Source organism: Microtus oregoni, unplaced genomic scaffold (assembly GCF_018167655.1).
Source record: "Microtus oregoni isolate MIOR12 unplaced genomic scaffold, Mior012 000009F_ref0000495, whole genome shotgun sequence".
Taxonomy (NCBI): Eukaryota; Metazoa; Chordata; class Mammalia; order Rodentia; family Cricetidae; genus Microtus; species Microtus oregoni.
In genome coordinates this window covers 30,867,197-30,881,470 of record NW_024543068.1, presented here as the reverse complement: position 1 = coordinate 30,881,470, position 14,274 = coordinate 30,867,197, and the positions used below count along the sequence as shown (strand labels likewise).

The 14,274-nt window shown below is 37.4% G+C and overlaps 1 protein-coding gene across 2 annotated transcripts in view; it reads left to right on the top strand.

Annotated features, from left to right (window-relative positions):
• The window catches only part of Togaram1 (TOG array regulator of axonemal microtubules 1), a 66,748-nt gene that overhangs the window by 38,209 nt on the left and 14,265 nt on the right, over positions 1-14,274 (top strand). For both annotated transcript variants that reach the window (XM_041657910.1, XM_041657909.1), the window contains 6 exons: positions 2,435-2,588; positions 4,395-4,548; positions 7,170-7,275; positions 7,641-7,876; positions 10,524-10,682; positions 13,517-13,643. In XM_041657910.1, the coding sequence (XP_041513844.1) occupies positions 2,435-2,588; positions 4,395-4,548; positions 7,170-7,275; positions 7,641-7,876; positions 10,524-10,682; positions 13,517-13,643 (936 nt within the window). The remainder of the gene's footprint in view (positions 1-2,434; positions 2,589-4,394; positions 4,549-7,169; positions 7,276-7,640; positions 7,877-10,523; positions 10,683-13,516; positions 13,644-14,274) is intronic.

The following is a 14,274-nucleotide window of genomic DNA, read 5'->3' as shown; positions in this document are numbered from 1 at the left end:
CACAATATCTGGCTTTATTTAAGTTCAGCAAGCTTGAACAGCACACTCTTTTTTGTTGTTGTTTTTGTTTTTTTGTTTTTTGAGACAGGGTTTCTCTATGTAACAGCTCTGACTGTCCTAGAACTTACTTTGTAGAATAGACTAGCCTTGAACTCATAGAAATCTATATGTCTCTGTTTCTGGAGTGCTGGGATTAAAAATGTGTGTCACCACCATTTGAACAGTAAAGTTGAATAACATACTCTTTATCCACAGAGCTGTCTCCGCACTTAATTAAAATTTTAGGTAATTGAAATTTCTGATTTTTAATCACTTAAATTATTGATATACAATATGTAAATATATAGTATATAACATAATATGTAATATGTTTTATGCGGAACCTAATGTACAATATATATATTATATGTTATAATATATAATGTAATATATATTTTATGCTGAACCTGTGCTTTATGTACTATGGTTGTGAGTGTATATATTCCAACAGTGACAGACTGATACTCTTAAGCATGAATTTTGTTGGATATCTGCACTATATAATTCTTTCAGATTTCGGGAGTTCTAAAATAAGGATTGAAAACCGTGTAGTTGGTCTAGGATCAGATATGTATACTGGGAATTCTGACACTTTAGAAGAAAGGGCAGAAGAACCATGAGTTCACAGTAATGCAACTACATAGAGAGACCAAGGCCAAACTGGGCTATAGGAGGCCAAGACCAACCTGTCTCAAAACAAAAAGTATCATTTGCTTTATATAGACATTTAGCGTGCTTCTGTATCTTTTTCTCTTTATGCACACACACACACACACAATTTTCTAAGATAAAGATATTTTAAATGTTAAACTTTCTGAATACTTCCAGATATGTAATCAGACTTTTCTCTCCTACCAGCCAGTTCTAAATAACCACTCAGAGACTTATGATTAATTATAAATGATCATCTGATAGCTCAGGCCTGTTACTAACTCTTACATTTTAAATTAATCCATATATCTTATCTACCCTCTGTCACGTGGAGGTCCCTTCTTCAATGAGAGCAACATCTTTTCACAATGTACAGAGGATTACTCCATAGTGTTTCCTGCTTTTTGTCTAATTAAAAAAAGAAGGTTTTAACTTTAGCATAGTAAAATTATATATAACAAAAGCAGTTATCAAGTAAAAATTACAATATCAAGTCCATTTATATTTTGCAAAATTAGAGAAAATACTCTATTATTTATCTTTGTGAGTCTAAAGTTTTATATCTAATTTACTTTTTATCATAACTAAGGAAAACTATAAGTTTAATTTTTTAGTCTTTAACTCCATCAAAGATCCCAGAAGGGTAAAATGTTACTTAACGACAGGGACATCTGGCTGCCTGGACAATTACCCAAAGTTCTTCACTGGGACTTCTAACTTTGGCCTACAGACATAGTATATTTGACAGACATCTCTGAGAAGCAGGGAATTTTGAAGGACTGAAAAAGTTTTTTAGTTGCTTTTTTTGCATCCTGCTGGTCCAGTTTGGATGGTAAACTGCAAGGGCAGTTTCTTTGCCCAAATGGCCAGCTTTTGCCATAAAGAAAACAACCCCATATGGAGTTTCTTCAATGCCCTTTATTCTCTTTTGAAGTAAATTGGTGCTCTCAGGAACAGATGTGTCTCACTGTTATGAAAAGCCTTAGGTTATTAAACATATTAAATGTCATATTCTGTAGGAATTTGAAGTGTTTGAAGACTATCTATCTAAATATATCCGTGTATGACCCTAAAAACATACCTGATGTGACTGACTATAAGTTTGACTATTATAGATGACTATTAATCTATATTTCTTAATTATATATTACATTTTAAATGAACTGCATAAACACAATACCCTAAACAAGAGTAGAAACATACATACAGTATAACAAAATTAACTTTAAACCAAAATCCATACCAATGTAAAATATTTTGAGATTACTGTCTTTTAGAATAGGATACATTTGATAATCTACCATTTTATGATTTCTTTATCATATCCCCCTTTTTTCCTTTAGAAAGAAATCTTTGAATTTAAGTCTAAATGCCATATGTAGGTAGAGTTTTTCTGTGGCTCAGCAGTCACTCCCAAATAACCATGGAGGCTTTGTATTAATTTTAAATGCTCAGCCACTAGCTCAGGCTGGTTACTAGCTAACTCTTAAATTTTTAATTAACCCGTATTTCTTATCTACTCTCTGCCACTTGACGGTACCTTCTTTCAACACTGTATGCATGTTCATCTTGCCTCTTTCTGCATCTCTCTCGACTTCTCAGACTTTGCCCTTCTTCCTAGCTTTTTCCCCCCAAATTCTGCCTTATCAGCCAATCAGCTTTTTGTTAACAATCAGAGCAACACATTTTCATAGTGTGCAGAAGAGTTATTCCACAGCACAGACATTTCAACTTCTTCATGCAGACTAAAGTTTCTATTGCAAAATCTACTTATGACAAGATGAGACAAAAGAGAAAAGAAGAACAAGAGCTTTTTGATACTAAAGATTGTGAAAGGAAAGAGCTGAATCCCTGGGAACGAATAAAACATACAGGAACTGAGAAAATGACATCGGAAAGTAAGTAATGTTACGAATGCTTGTTATTTAATGTGGGTGCATGAGGTCCAATACAGTTGTAACAGAGAACGGTGGAATAGATGGATAGTAGATGATTCTGCCTTTGATTAGCTTGAAGAACTGGAAACAGGCTTCAGTTTTTTACATATGTGAGTATCTAGATTTTTTTTATATCCAGGTTGACTTAACAGTCCCTTCTATACTCACTGGAGATACCCCTCTTTCACTTTCTATAGTTGAGGTCATTGAGATAGTGGAGTTTGTGTTAGATCTTGATCAAAAGTCTCTCTAAGGCTAATGAGCTAGCTCAGAGGGTAAAGGCAAATGTTGCCAAACCTGATGACATAATGAAAGGTGAGAAGCAACTCTCACAGGTAATACTTTGCCCTCCAAAAGTGTACCATGGTGTGTGTACACAAGAATAAATGTAATTAAAAAGAGTAAGTCACTATTGACCATCTATTCTATTTGTCCTTCAGTATTTTTTTACTATATATTTTACACTTAGGCAAGAGTAGGTGCCATGAATTCTGGGGCATAGCTTTTGAGTGTTCATGTGCGTGTATGTGTGTGTCTTCATGTTCAGGTGTGTGCACTTAGGTTTTTGTATTCATGTACTTGTGTATGGGCTTATGCAGGTCACAGGTTGACATTGAAGTCATTTCCTACCTTGTTTTTTGAGTTGAAGTCTTGACTGAACCTGGATCTTAGAGAGTCAGCTACAATAGTTGGCCACAGCTGTGGGGATTCTTTTCTCTTTGCCTCCACAGGGCTGAGATCAGAGGCCTGTACTGCTACATCCATCTTTTTCCATGGGTCCTAGGGATAGAAATCAGGTCAAGTACGTTATTGAGAGTCGTCTCCTGAGATGCCTTTAATACCAATGGATAGTTCTTGGGTATAGAACAAACTAGCAAAAAAGAATAGGTTAAATTGAACTGTTTTGTGAGCTTTGGTAAACATTAAGTAGTATTTCTTAATTACTTTTGTTAAACTAAACTTCGTAGACTGTATTTTCATTCTTAAATTTATGTTGAGTTTAAAGTGTATATCAAGAAATAGAAGAAAATTAATGTATAAATATAATTGTGCACAAAATTTTCTTAAAGTAAAAATAAAAAGGCCTAGCATATGCAAGAAGTGCAGAACTCTTCTTGAAATTCTGTGTGAATAGAGCTAATCAGATGGGAGGTGTTGGTATGTAAATTTGCTACCTAAAGTCATCACCCTACAATCTGTTAAAATAGGCATTTGTGGAGTTTAGCTATCAATATTCTCAAGTAATTTCACTATGTTTTAATCTTATAAAAGCCAGGGAGAAGGAGCTGGAGAGATGGCTTAGTGGTTAAAAGCACTGGATAGATGACGTGGTTCATTCCAGCATCCCACAGCAGCTCACAACTGTCTGTGACTTCAGTTCCAAAGGATCTGATGGTCATTTCTTGCCTCTCAAGCACTATGTGTGCACATATACACACACATGTTCACTGACATATATACATAGTTTTGGATGTATATCTTCCTTATGTTGCTCTGTGTCACTCTTAGTTATTGAAATTGTCAGTTTCACCAGGATATTCCAGTTGCAGTATTTTATATGAGAAAAGAATGATTTTATATGAAAAAATTAATACAAAAGATATAGTTTTAAATAGATGTGATTTGAAGTTATTGCAAAGTTTTTGTTTTAACAAACTAAAGCTACTAATGTTATATGAGGAAATACTCATTTAACATCTATAGTTGAGTGTGTTTATATCCTTTATGTAAAGGTTCTTTGTTGCCTTATTTAATGTTTTGTTTTAGGTGAAACATCTCCCGGAGTCATTCCACAGTATAAAGAAAGAATGTCTTCTGTCACTCATAGTCCAGAGATAATGGATTCATTGGAATTACGACCGTTTTCCAAACCAGAAATAGCCCTGACAGAAGCCTTACGGCTTCTAGCTGATGAGGACTGGTAAGTCAACAGCGTTCTTAATGCTATCCCTGGGATTATTTTAGTTCTTAGGCAGCTGACTCTTTTGAACTTATTAATGTTGCTACTTCTGCCTCAGATATATTAACAGATATGTTTTAACTTATATACCATAAAGACATATTTTAGCTTTATTATGAGTTATGCAAAACCTTTGGCATTAGACTGTATATCTCATAATTCACTTGAAATGTAATGTATAATAAGAAACTTAGAAACAACTGCAGTATTGGGATCATTGAAAATACCAAATGCTATATATACTTGGCAGTGTTTGTGCTGGAGTATCTGCTGGCTGCTTTTTTTTTTTTTTTTCTCATTTTCTACTCTAGTTCCTTCTACACTTCATCATCCCTTTTGCCTCTGCTAGAGTGTGCTCATTTACATCAAGCTGGGCTGTTGAACTTGGGGTATTGCTCAGTGGTAACGCATATGCTTGACATGTGCCAGGCCCTTGGTTCGTAAACCAATCCCCAGTATACCCCCATGCCAAAAGTGTGCTATAACATATATTTCTAATTTCAAAATAAATCTCCATAAGCTGTATGCATTTCCCCATTTCTACTTTCTCCTTAAAATGAATGTTCTTAAAAAAAAGGGTGACCCATTAACTTTAGTTTTTACCCTATGGTCACCTTCTTAATCTTCTTTAATTGGCTTTCAATTAGGAATCCTTTCACTAAAACTACGCAGTCACTATTTTGCTAAGTCTACACTATTCATTTCTTGGTCTCTCCTCTTGGAAAACTTTTTAGTTTGCCTTAGAACAATCAGTCTGTTGATTCTTTTCCTGCTGTAATACCTTGTGATTCTTTTATTCTGTTTTCCTTTAGGAGTATTATGGAATTAAGTTCTCTGGTGTTCTCTAAGCTACTTTTTTGTTCATTTGTTTGCTTTTTGAGACAGGGTTTCACTGTGTAGCTTTGGTTCCTGTCCTTGAACTTGCTCTTGTAGACCAGGCTGGCCACGAACTCACAGAGGTCCGCCTGCCTATGCCTCCCAAGTGCTGGAATTAAAGGCGTGCACTACCACCGCCCTGCTTAAGCTACCATTGTTTAATCAGGGCCAGTCTTTCCTTAGCCATCATTTCTTGTAAAGAGTCAGAGAGCACATATTTTTAGATAACAAATGTCTCTGTTTTGAGTACTCAACTCTGCTGTTGTATGTTAGAGATGTTGATGTGGTGCATTCCTGTAATCCAGGAAGTGGAAGCAGGAAAGTCAGGAGTTCAAAGCCAGACCCTGCTACACAATGAGTTTGAGGCAGCCTAGACTGTATAATTCCTTGTCCTTAAAAAACACAAGCAAAAGACAAAAAAAAAAAAAAAGAATTTAAAAATGTCTAGGGCTAGAGAGATGGATCACTTGTTTGCTTTTGTAGAGACTTGGTTGTGATTTTCAGTATCCATGTGGTAGAATGCAGTCAACTGTAACTACAGCTCCTGGGATCTGACACACTCGTCTGGACTCCGTAGGCATCTGCACTCACATGTGCACATATACACGCTTATATATAAAATAAGATGGGCTTGAAAGATGGCTCAGAGGTTGAACACTAGCAGCGCTTCCAGAGAACCCTTTGACCTCCACATACATAGCATGGCATATGCCCATGCTCACAGATAGTACACACAATGAACAGAGCAGCATTACCAGCTAAAGTTCTTCCATACTTCCCATTCTCTGTACCTACAAGATGAAAACCATCAAATCTAGCTGGCCGATAGTGACGCACGCCTTTAATCCCAGCACTTGGAAGGCAGAGGCAGGCGGATATCTTTTAATTTGAGGACAGAGAAACCTTATGTCGAATCCCCCTACCCCGCCCCCGCAAAAAAAAAAAAAAAGATTCAATTAGTACTCACATAGTTCAGGGTCTGTCACTCTGACTTGTACAGCCTTCAAAATTCATCATTAAAACATGAACTCAGTGTTACTTGATGTACTTAGAATGAATGCAGCTATATTAGGTAAAATCAAGCACTTCTGTCTCAAATGTTTGTATGTGTGATTATAGGTTTGGGAAGATTGGGAGATATGGTATAAATCTTTAATTTTCTTTTGGAAAATGTGTGGATTGTTTTTAATTAAATTAAATTTAATTAAATTTTTAAGGAAAGAAAACCATCAACTCTTGCTTTTGAGTTGTTTCCTCACTAATGAGCTAACAGCTAGCTTTTTTTCTCACTATTTTTCTTAACTTTCATTTGTTATTTGTCTCTACTTTCCAGAAAGAAGGTGGTACTTTTACTGAAATAATACCTTAGCTTGACTCTTATGTTGGTTTTTGCTATTAAAAGTTATTTGTGGTGGTGGAGGTGGCACACACCTCTAATCCCAGCATTCAGGAGGCAGAAATAGGCAGATCTCTGAGTTCGGGGCCAGCCTGGTCTACAGAGCAAGTTCCAGGACAGCCAGGACTACACAGAGAAGCTCTGTCTAGAAAAACCAAAAGAAAAAAGTTATTTACTTGGATTTTTAAGATTACTAACTATTAAGGACATAATTGTTTCCTCATTGCCCCCTCCCCCCCAAAAAACATTTGCGATTCTGTTCTAATTAAATCCCATTTGAAAGATGATTTTGTCATTTGTCTGTCCATAGGGAGAAGAAGATGGAGGGACTGAATTTTATCCGATGCTTAGCTGCTTTCCACTCTGACTTGTTGAACACAAAGTTGCACGAAACAAACTTTGCAGTAGTTCAAGAGGTAATGTTTTCAGATAAATTGAGTGTTGTTTAATTAGAAATTTACATACACTTATTTGAGTTTCAAACTGTTTAGACAGTTCTGTACTACATTTTTGAGTGTATTTATATTTAAAGTAGGGCTTTCTTAATTTGTAATATTTGAAAAGTTATTTGATGTTGATGTGGAGGATATATAATAATGCATAATCATGGCCAGGTATGGTGATGCAAGCCTTTAATCCCAACACTGGGGAGGCAAAGCTTTTACAGAGCAAGTTCACATAATCAGATCTCTTACTTTAATGTCAGAACTCATTCCAGAGTGATGTTGCTACATTTCTGACAACATGTGGGGGAAGTTCACGTTTCAAAGTTGTTTTCTAGGTGAAAAATTTACGGTCTGGGGTGTCGCGTGCTGCTGTGGTGTGTCTAAGTGATCTTTTCACGTATCTGAGGAAGAGCATGGATCAAGAGCTAGATACTGCAGTAAGAGCTTTGCTGCACAAGGCTGGAGAGTCTAACACATTCATAAGAGAAGATGTGGACAAGGCATTGAGAGCTATGGTTAATAATGTCACTCCTGCACGTGCAGTCGTTGCTCTTATCAATGGAGGACAAAGGTAATGTCAAAATAATCTTGAAATACCCTTAAACTAAAAATCAAATTATACTTCTGTGCACAGTGAGGATAAAAGCAAATTTTGCAAAAATAATTTTTCCATGATAAAAAATCATATGTTAAACAGGAAAAGAGCCATAAATTTGTTTTTTTTTTTAATAATATTACATTTGTTCAAAATCTGGAGCTAAGTAAAGTTTAACTGTTGTCAGTCATCTTTATCACTTCTTTAGGGTAAGATGGCAGGCTAGAAGCTGCCTCTGAGCCTGGTATGGAAATGCAACTCACAACATAAAGGCATTTACAACTTCAAATAGACATGCTCGAGAGAAACCTCTCCATAATGAATCATAGTCAAGATGTAAAAAGTTGTCATGAACCCCATTATTATGTATAGTTGATAAATGCTAATAAAAGTATTGTCCAAAATGCAAAACAGGAAAACAATATTAAAAGCTATGAGGAAGGGGCTGGCAAGAGGGCTCAGCTGGCAAAAGCCTCTTGCCACCATGCCTGATGACCATTGTTTGATCCTCAGAACCTACATGGTGCAAGATGCAATCAGTTTTCACCATCGTCCTCTGACCTCCACACTTCACACAGCATACATACCCACATGCAAACTCTTAAGAGAATGATTTTAATAATAGCAACAAAAACAAGCCTATAAGGGGAAAACACCAGCTTACCTAAAAAGACAGGCACATGAGAATAACATCAAATCTCTCACTGGTAACACTCAAAGCCCAGAAAGCGTGGAATGATATATTTTAAGCTGTAGAAGTAAATAATTGTCAACCTTGGTTGTTATATATGGCGAAGTTATCTTTTAAACCTGATGGAGAAACATGGAGATTTCAACATAATGCAAAAACTAAGGCAATTCATGGTAACCAAACTAGCACTGAGGAAAATACTTCAAGGAATACTATACACTAAAGAAAGAAAGTCTCATTCATGTGAGTACTGAAAAGAATACATTTCATGAGAGGAGTAGATGACGTGAGAAAACCCACCACGTCTGGCACAGTAAGCAGTCAAGCCCCTAATATGATTAGGGAGAAAGAGAAGAACTAACAACAGTCCAACCAAGCAGAGCCAGTTCACAAAAACCATTGCGAATTGCCAACCTTTCCATAGGAACCATAAATAGAAATGGGCTCAACTCACCATTTAACAAATGCAGATCACGCTGGGTGTGTTGCCGTACACCTTTAACCCCAGAACTTGGATGGCAGAAGCAGGCAGACGTCTGAGTTAGAAATCATCCTGGCCTGTCTAGCAAGGTACTGGTTAACTAGAGCTATATAGCAAAAACCTGCCTCAAAATAAATAATAAATAAAAATGAAAGAAGCAGACCAACTGACAAAATTAAAAACCAAATCCATACCTGTTCATAGGAAGCGCACACCTCACTGGGAAAGATACCAACTGAGAGACAAAACATGGATGTCAACATCTTAAGCGAATGTAAGCCAGAATCAAGCTAGTGTAGCTGTTTTGATACCAACTGCATTCAAATCAAAACTAACCAGAAGGGATAATTGAAGGCGTAAGTCACAAACAATGCCACACCAATTCGGGGTTATGATTATTAGGGTGGTATTTATTTAAAGGGGAAAAAACTTACAGATCACTGTCCCAGGCAACAGCCCTCTACGCAACCAGGAAAGGAGTCTAGTCACCTGCGGAGCAGGAAGTGAAGAGAGAGAGGAGAGGGAAGTGGCCGCTTTTTTAAAGGGAGAGAAACCACGCCCCAATGGGCTGGTACCTCAGCGGTGATAGGCTGGAGGAGTGGGAGGACCTCCCACAACAGATAATGATTAATACAGAATAATAAATAAAGAGAACAGTTTATCAAGAAACTGTTAAGTAGCAAATGCACTTAATGTTGATACTCCTAACTTCAGAAGAGAAACACTAAAAGGAAATGAAAGGCCAGAAAGGTCTTGGTTCAGTACCAGTGTGCAAGTTCATTGTCCTAATCAAGTCTTTTGGTAGGTCAACCAAACTAAAATTCACCAAAGAAACTTCATTAGATGAGATGGCTCAGCAGGCCAGGGTGCCTGCTGCCAAGCCTGACTACTGGGATTCTATAGCTGGACCCCTGATGGAAGAAGAGAACTGACTCCTGAAGGTTCTGAAGGTGTCTTCTCACCTCCACATATGCACTTGGACACTCACACACACTAATAATAATAACAACAATAACAACAGACCAGTTGGATTTAATAGCTGTTTGCAGAATATTCCATCTCACAGGTGTGGAATATATATTCTTTGCAGAAGCCCATAGAACCTTCTCTAAAATTATTCACAATATAGGCTGCAAAACAAGTCTTAATACATAAAAAAGAATTGACAGTTTTGATGTATCTTCTTGGTAGAGATAACTAATGTGAATCAGTGTCATTTCAGCCTCTCTGGTGATTAATGAGAAGTTGTTAATTTTTTCTTTCTTTTTTATTCTTTGTTTCTTTCACACAATCTCCATCCCATTCATTTCCCCGTCCCTTCGTATCAACCCTCTGCCCCTGCAACCTCCCCGCCCCATGACAAATGGTTTTTTTTTTTTGTCAAATTTGTTAAACTGTTGGAAATAGTTCATGTCTCAACTTGGATTTGCATGGTCGTGTTTGCTTTGCAGCCATCTGCACATTGCAGTGAGAAGATGTACAGCCCAGCATTTGGCAGAGGTAGTAGAATTTATGGAACCAGAGCGTATTTTGTCTGGAACAAAGGATATGGCTGAACGCTTACTGCCTGCTGCTGCTAAGTTTGCTCAAGATAGCTCACAAGAAACCAGGTGAATAATTGGTAATATTTGCTAAGTCTTTTTTGTTTGTTTTAAAAATTTACATTTGCTCATTTTGTATGTGTGGCACATGAGCATATCATGACATATATGTGCCATGGTGTGCATGTGAAGGTTGAAGGACAGTCTCTCTATCGTGTAGGTTCTGGGGATTGAAATTAAGTCATCAGGCTTGGAAGTCAGTGCCTTTACTCACTGAATCATCTTGCTGGCCCCTAAATTTTAGAAATAAGGCCTTAGGCCAGGCAGTGGTGGCACACACCTTTCCCAGCACTCCAAAGGCAGAAGCAGGAAGAGGCAGGCGGATCTCTGTGAGTTCAAGGCCAGCCTGGGCTCCAGAGTGAATTCTAGGACTGCCAGAGCTGTTCAGAGAAACACTCTCTCAAAAAACCAAAAGGAAAAACAAAACAAAACGGCCTTAGAAGGAGAAAACAAGGTTTTTAAAAATCTTGACATTTTTCTAAATGGAGAAATGAGGTCTCAAATTGATACTGAGAAGAGTCTTATTTGCCAGTTTGTAAATGATACCGAGTAAGCACATCATGAATTCTCCAAATATACAGATGGCACTTCATGATTCCTAGTAGTAAGTTTTTAAGTGACACAAGACTGTAATAGGCAGAGAAGTAGCAGAACTTCATTGTGTGTGCAAAAGTCAGGTAATATACTTAGGGAAAAACTACATTTTAAAGCAATTTGATAAAAATCAAAGAAAGAGGTACAAATGTAAAATGCAAGAACATAGTTAACTTCATATTATCAGCAGAAAATGGTGTATTTATACTTAGAATATCTCATGAGTTTCTGGCGACTGTTACTTGGAGCAGTTTAGGAAGATTAATAACATTCAACAAAAGAAGGCAAGATAATATTTATAGCTTGATACTTATGGTGGTATTAGAAAATTTTAATTTAGTCAGAAGCCTAGATAAAGTTCCTCAGCTACATCATTTCAGTAAGTTATTTTGTCTTTGTTGGTTAGGTTTTGTAAATTTAGGAAAGCTGGACATAGTAACCAGTAATGTCTTGCAAAAAAATTTAGAATTTTCTGGGGAAATATATAGCTTCTAGGAGTAATGGCACAAACCTTTAATCCCGATACTCAAGAGGCAGAGGCAGGCAGATCTCTGAATCGAAGCCAGCCTGTTTTACAGAGTGAGTTACAGGACATTTGGGACTACAGAGAGAAACCCTGTTTTGAAAATATAAAACAAACAAATAAAAACATTTAGAAACATTCAAGAGACCCAGGCTTAATGCTACATACCTGTAATCCTAATAAAACTCAGGAAGCTGAAGCAGGCCGATTATCTCAAGACCAGGTTAGCCTGGTCTGCACAGTAAGACCCTGCCTCAAACAAAACAAAACAAGAATTCAAGAGGATTAAACCATTGACTAGTTAGAGGGAGAAATAAAGGATTCTAAGTGGGTATGTGGTGTGTGTCTTTGTTTTACTTTTTTGTTTTGTGTTTTTCCTTTTTGTGCCTAGAACCTAATACACTCTAGGAAAGTGCTGTACCACAGAGCTATACACCGCTCTGCACTAAGTGCCGTACCACAGAGCTATACACCGCTCTGCACTAAGTGCCGTACCACAGAGCTATACACCGCTCTGCACTAAGTGCTGTACCACAGAGCTATACACCGCTCTGCACTAAGCCTCTCTACTACTTCATGTTGTCATTATTTATAGTTAGAGAACGCAAAATTCTTCTAATTAATCTGTGAATTTCACTGTTGCTCATGTTTGGAGAGCGGCTATTTGTTTTCTTGTTTGTTTTGGCCTTTCCTGTAGTCCTGAGCCTTACGGCAAATCTATTTGTCTTCATAGTCTAGGCTAACAAGTTGGATTGTTCTTGAAGTTACAGCCGAGTGGGTTGACTTACCTGAGCAGTTTGTAGGAAGTTTGTGGGAAGTCCCTGTTCGTTCTGTACTGCCTCGTCCTCTTCTGCAGCTTAGTTACAACTGAAGAGATCTGGCTGACAGCCTGGCCTGAGATTGCTCTAGATCCTGCTTTCACAAAACTTGTCCGCACAAGTGTGACTGTAACTTGTTTCAGCGCCGACCCTCTGTTCAGAGTGCTACTGTGCTGCTAAGATCTCTGCCCCGCATATCTCCAGTGTGCACCTCTATGGTGCCTGATGTTCCTCTGTTAGATTGACATTTGGCTCCTTTACCCTAAAAGGATCATGTTTAGTTTTATGTAACATAATCCTAGCTTGAAGACTACCCCACCATTTCAGTAGCATAGCAACCTTAATTGTGTCATCTAACATTAGCTTCATTTTTAAAATTTATACCTTAAATGACAGAAAATAGAATTTTGAAGAGTGGCACCTAACTAAGTTTGAGTTAGAAAAGGAGAGAGTGAGTCAGAAGATAGGATGTAGAGAAGGTTGACTAAGGTCAGATGTGCAGCAAGGTCAGTGTGTGAGGAGGCCAAGACAGAGATGATGCGTCTGAGTGCAGGCTTGAATATGGACCATAGCACATGTAGAAAACAGAGATGATGCGTCTGAGTGCAGGCTTGAATATGGACCATAGCACATGTAGAAAACAAACAAAACTAGCCATACCTTTGTGTTTTCCGTCGGACTCGTGGTTGAAAGATTTAAGCTACAGTAACTTTAAAAGGGGGCAGACAGGAGAATAGGGGAATACTATTCGCTCAGGGACAGTCGGTGTGTCTGAATTTCAGTGATTTACCTACTTAAGGGACCAGCAGTCTCTGTCATAGCCTCACCCATTGGGCAGAATGCATCCAGGGCAGAAACAGTTCGTTACTGTATGAAAATGCACTAATGTGTTTCTCACATATCCATAGGTATTATGGTCGAAAGATGCTTTTCCTCATGATGGGTCATCCTAACTTTGAAAAAATGCTTGAAAAGTATATTCCATCTAAAGATTTGCCATATATTAAAGAATCTGTTAAAAATTTACGGCAAAAGGTATGTAAGTTGTTTGTGTAAAACAATTTAAAAAGCAAAGCTTATAAGCTAGGCTCTCACAGCACTTGAAAGGTGGAGCAGGAGAACCAAAGGAGTTTAGGTTATCCTCAGCTACATATTGAGTGTTGGTCTACCCTTGACAACATAGTACCCAGTTTCAAAAAGACCAGTCCATGCTCCAAATAAATAAATATTGGATTAAGAAATAGATACAAATAACTAATATATATTTTTCCAAAACCATAAAGAACAGTAACAACTGTTTTTTAGATCATTTCTATGTTACCCATCTTGAAATAGGGTTAACCTGCAATTCTAAGTAGATAGATGTACTATCGGACTTGAAGAGTAAATGTTTATTGCTTATTAAGATTTAAATTATGAGGCTGGAGGAATGGCTCAGTGGTTAAGACCATAGGTACTCTTCCAGAGGATCCAGGTTCAATACTGAGCACCTACATGGAAGCTCCCAACTGTTTGTGACTTGAGTTCCAGGAGACTCAGTATCTTTTTCTGAACTCCAGGTACCAGGCTTATAGGCAGGCAAAACACATAAGATGATAATATAAATAATTCTTAAAATAAATCTTAACAAAAAACCTAAATGATAGTAAGACACTGTTTGAAGAAA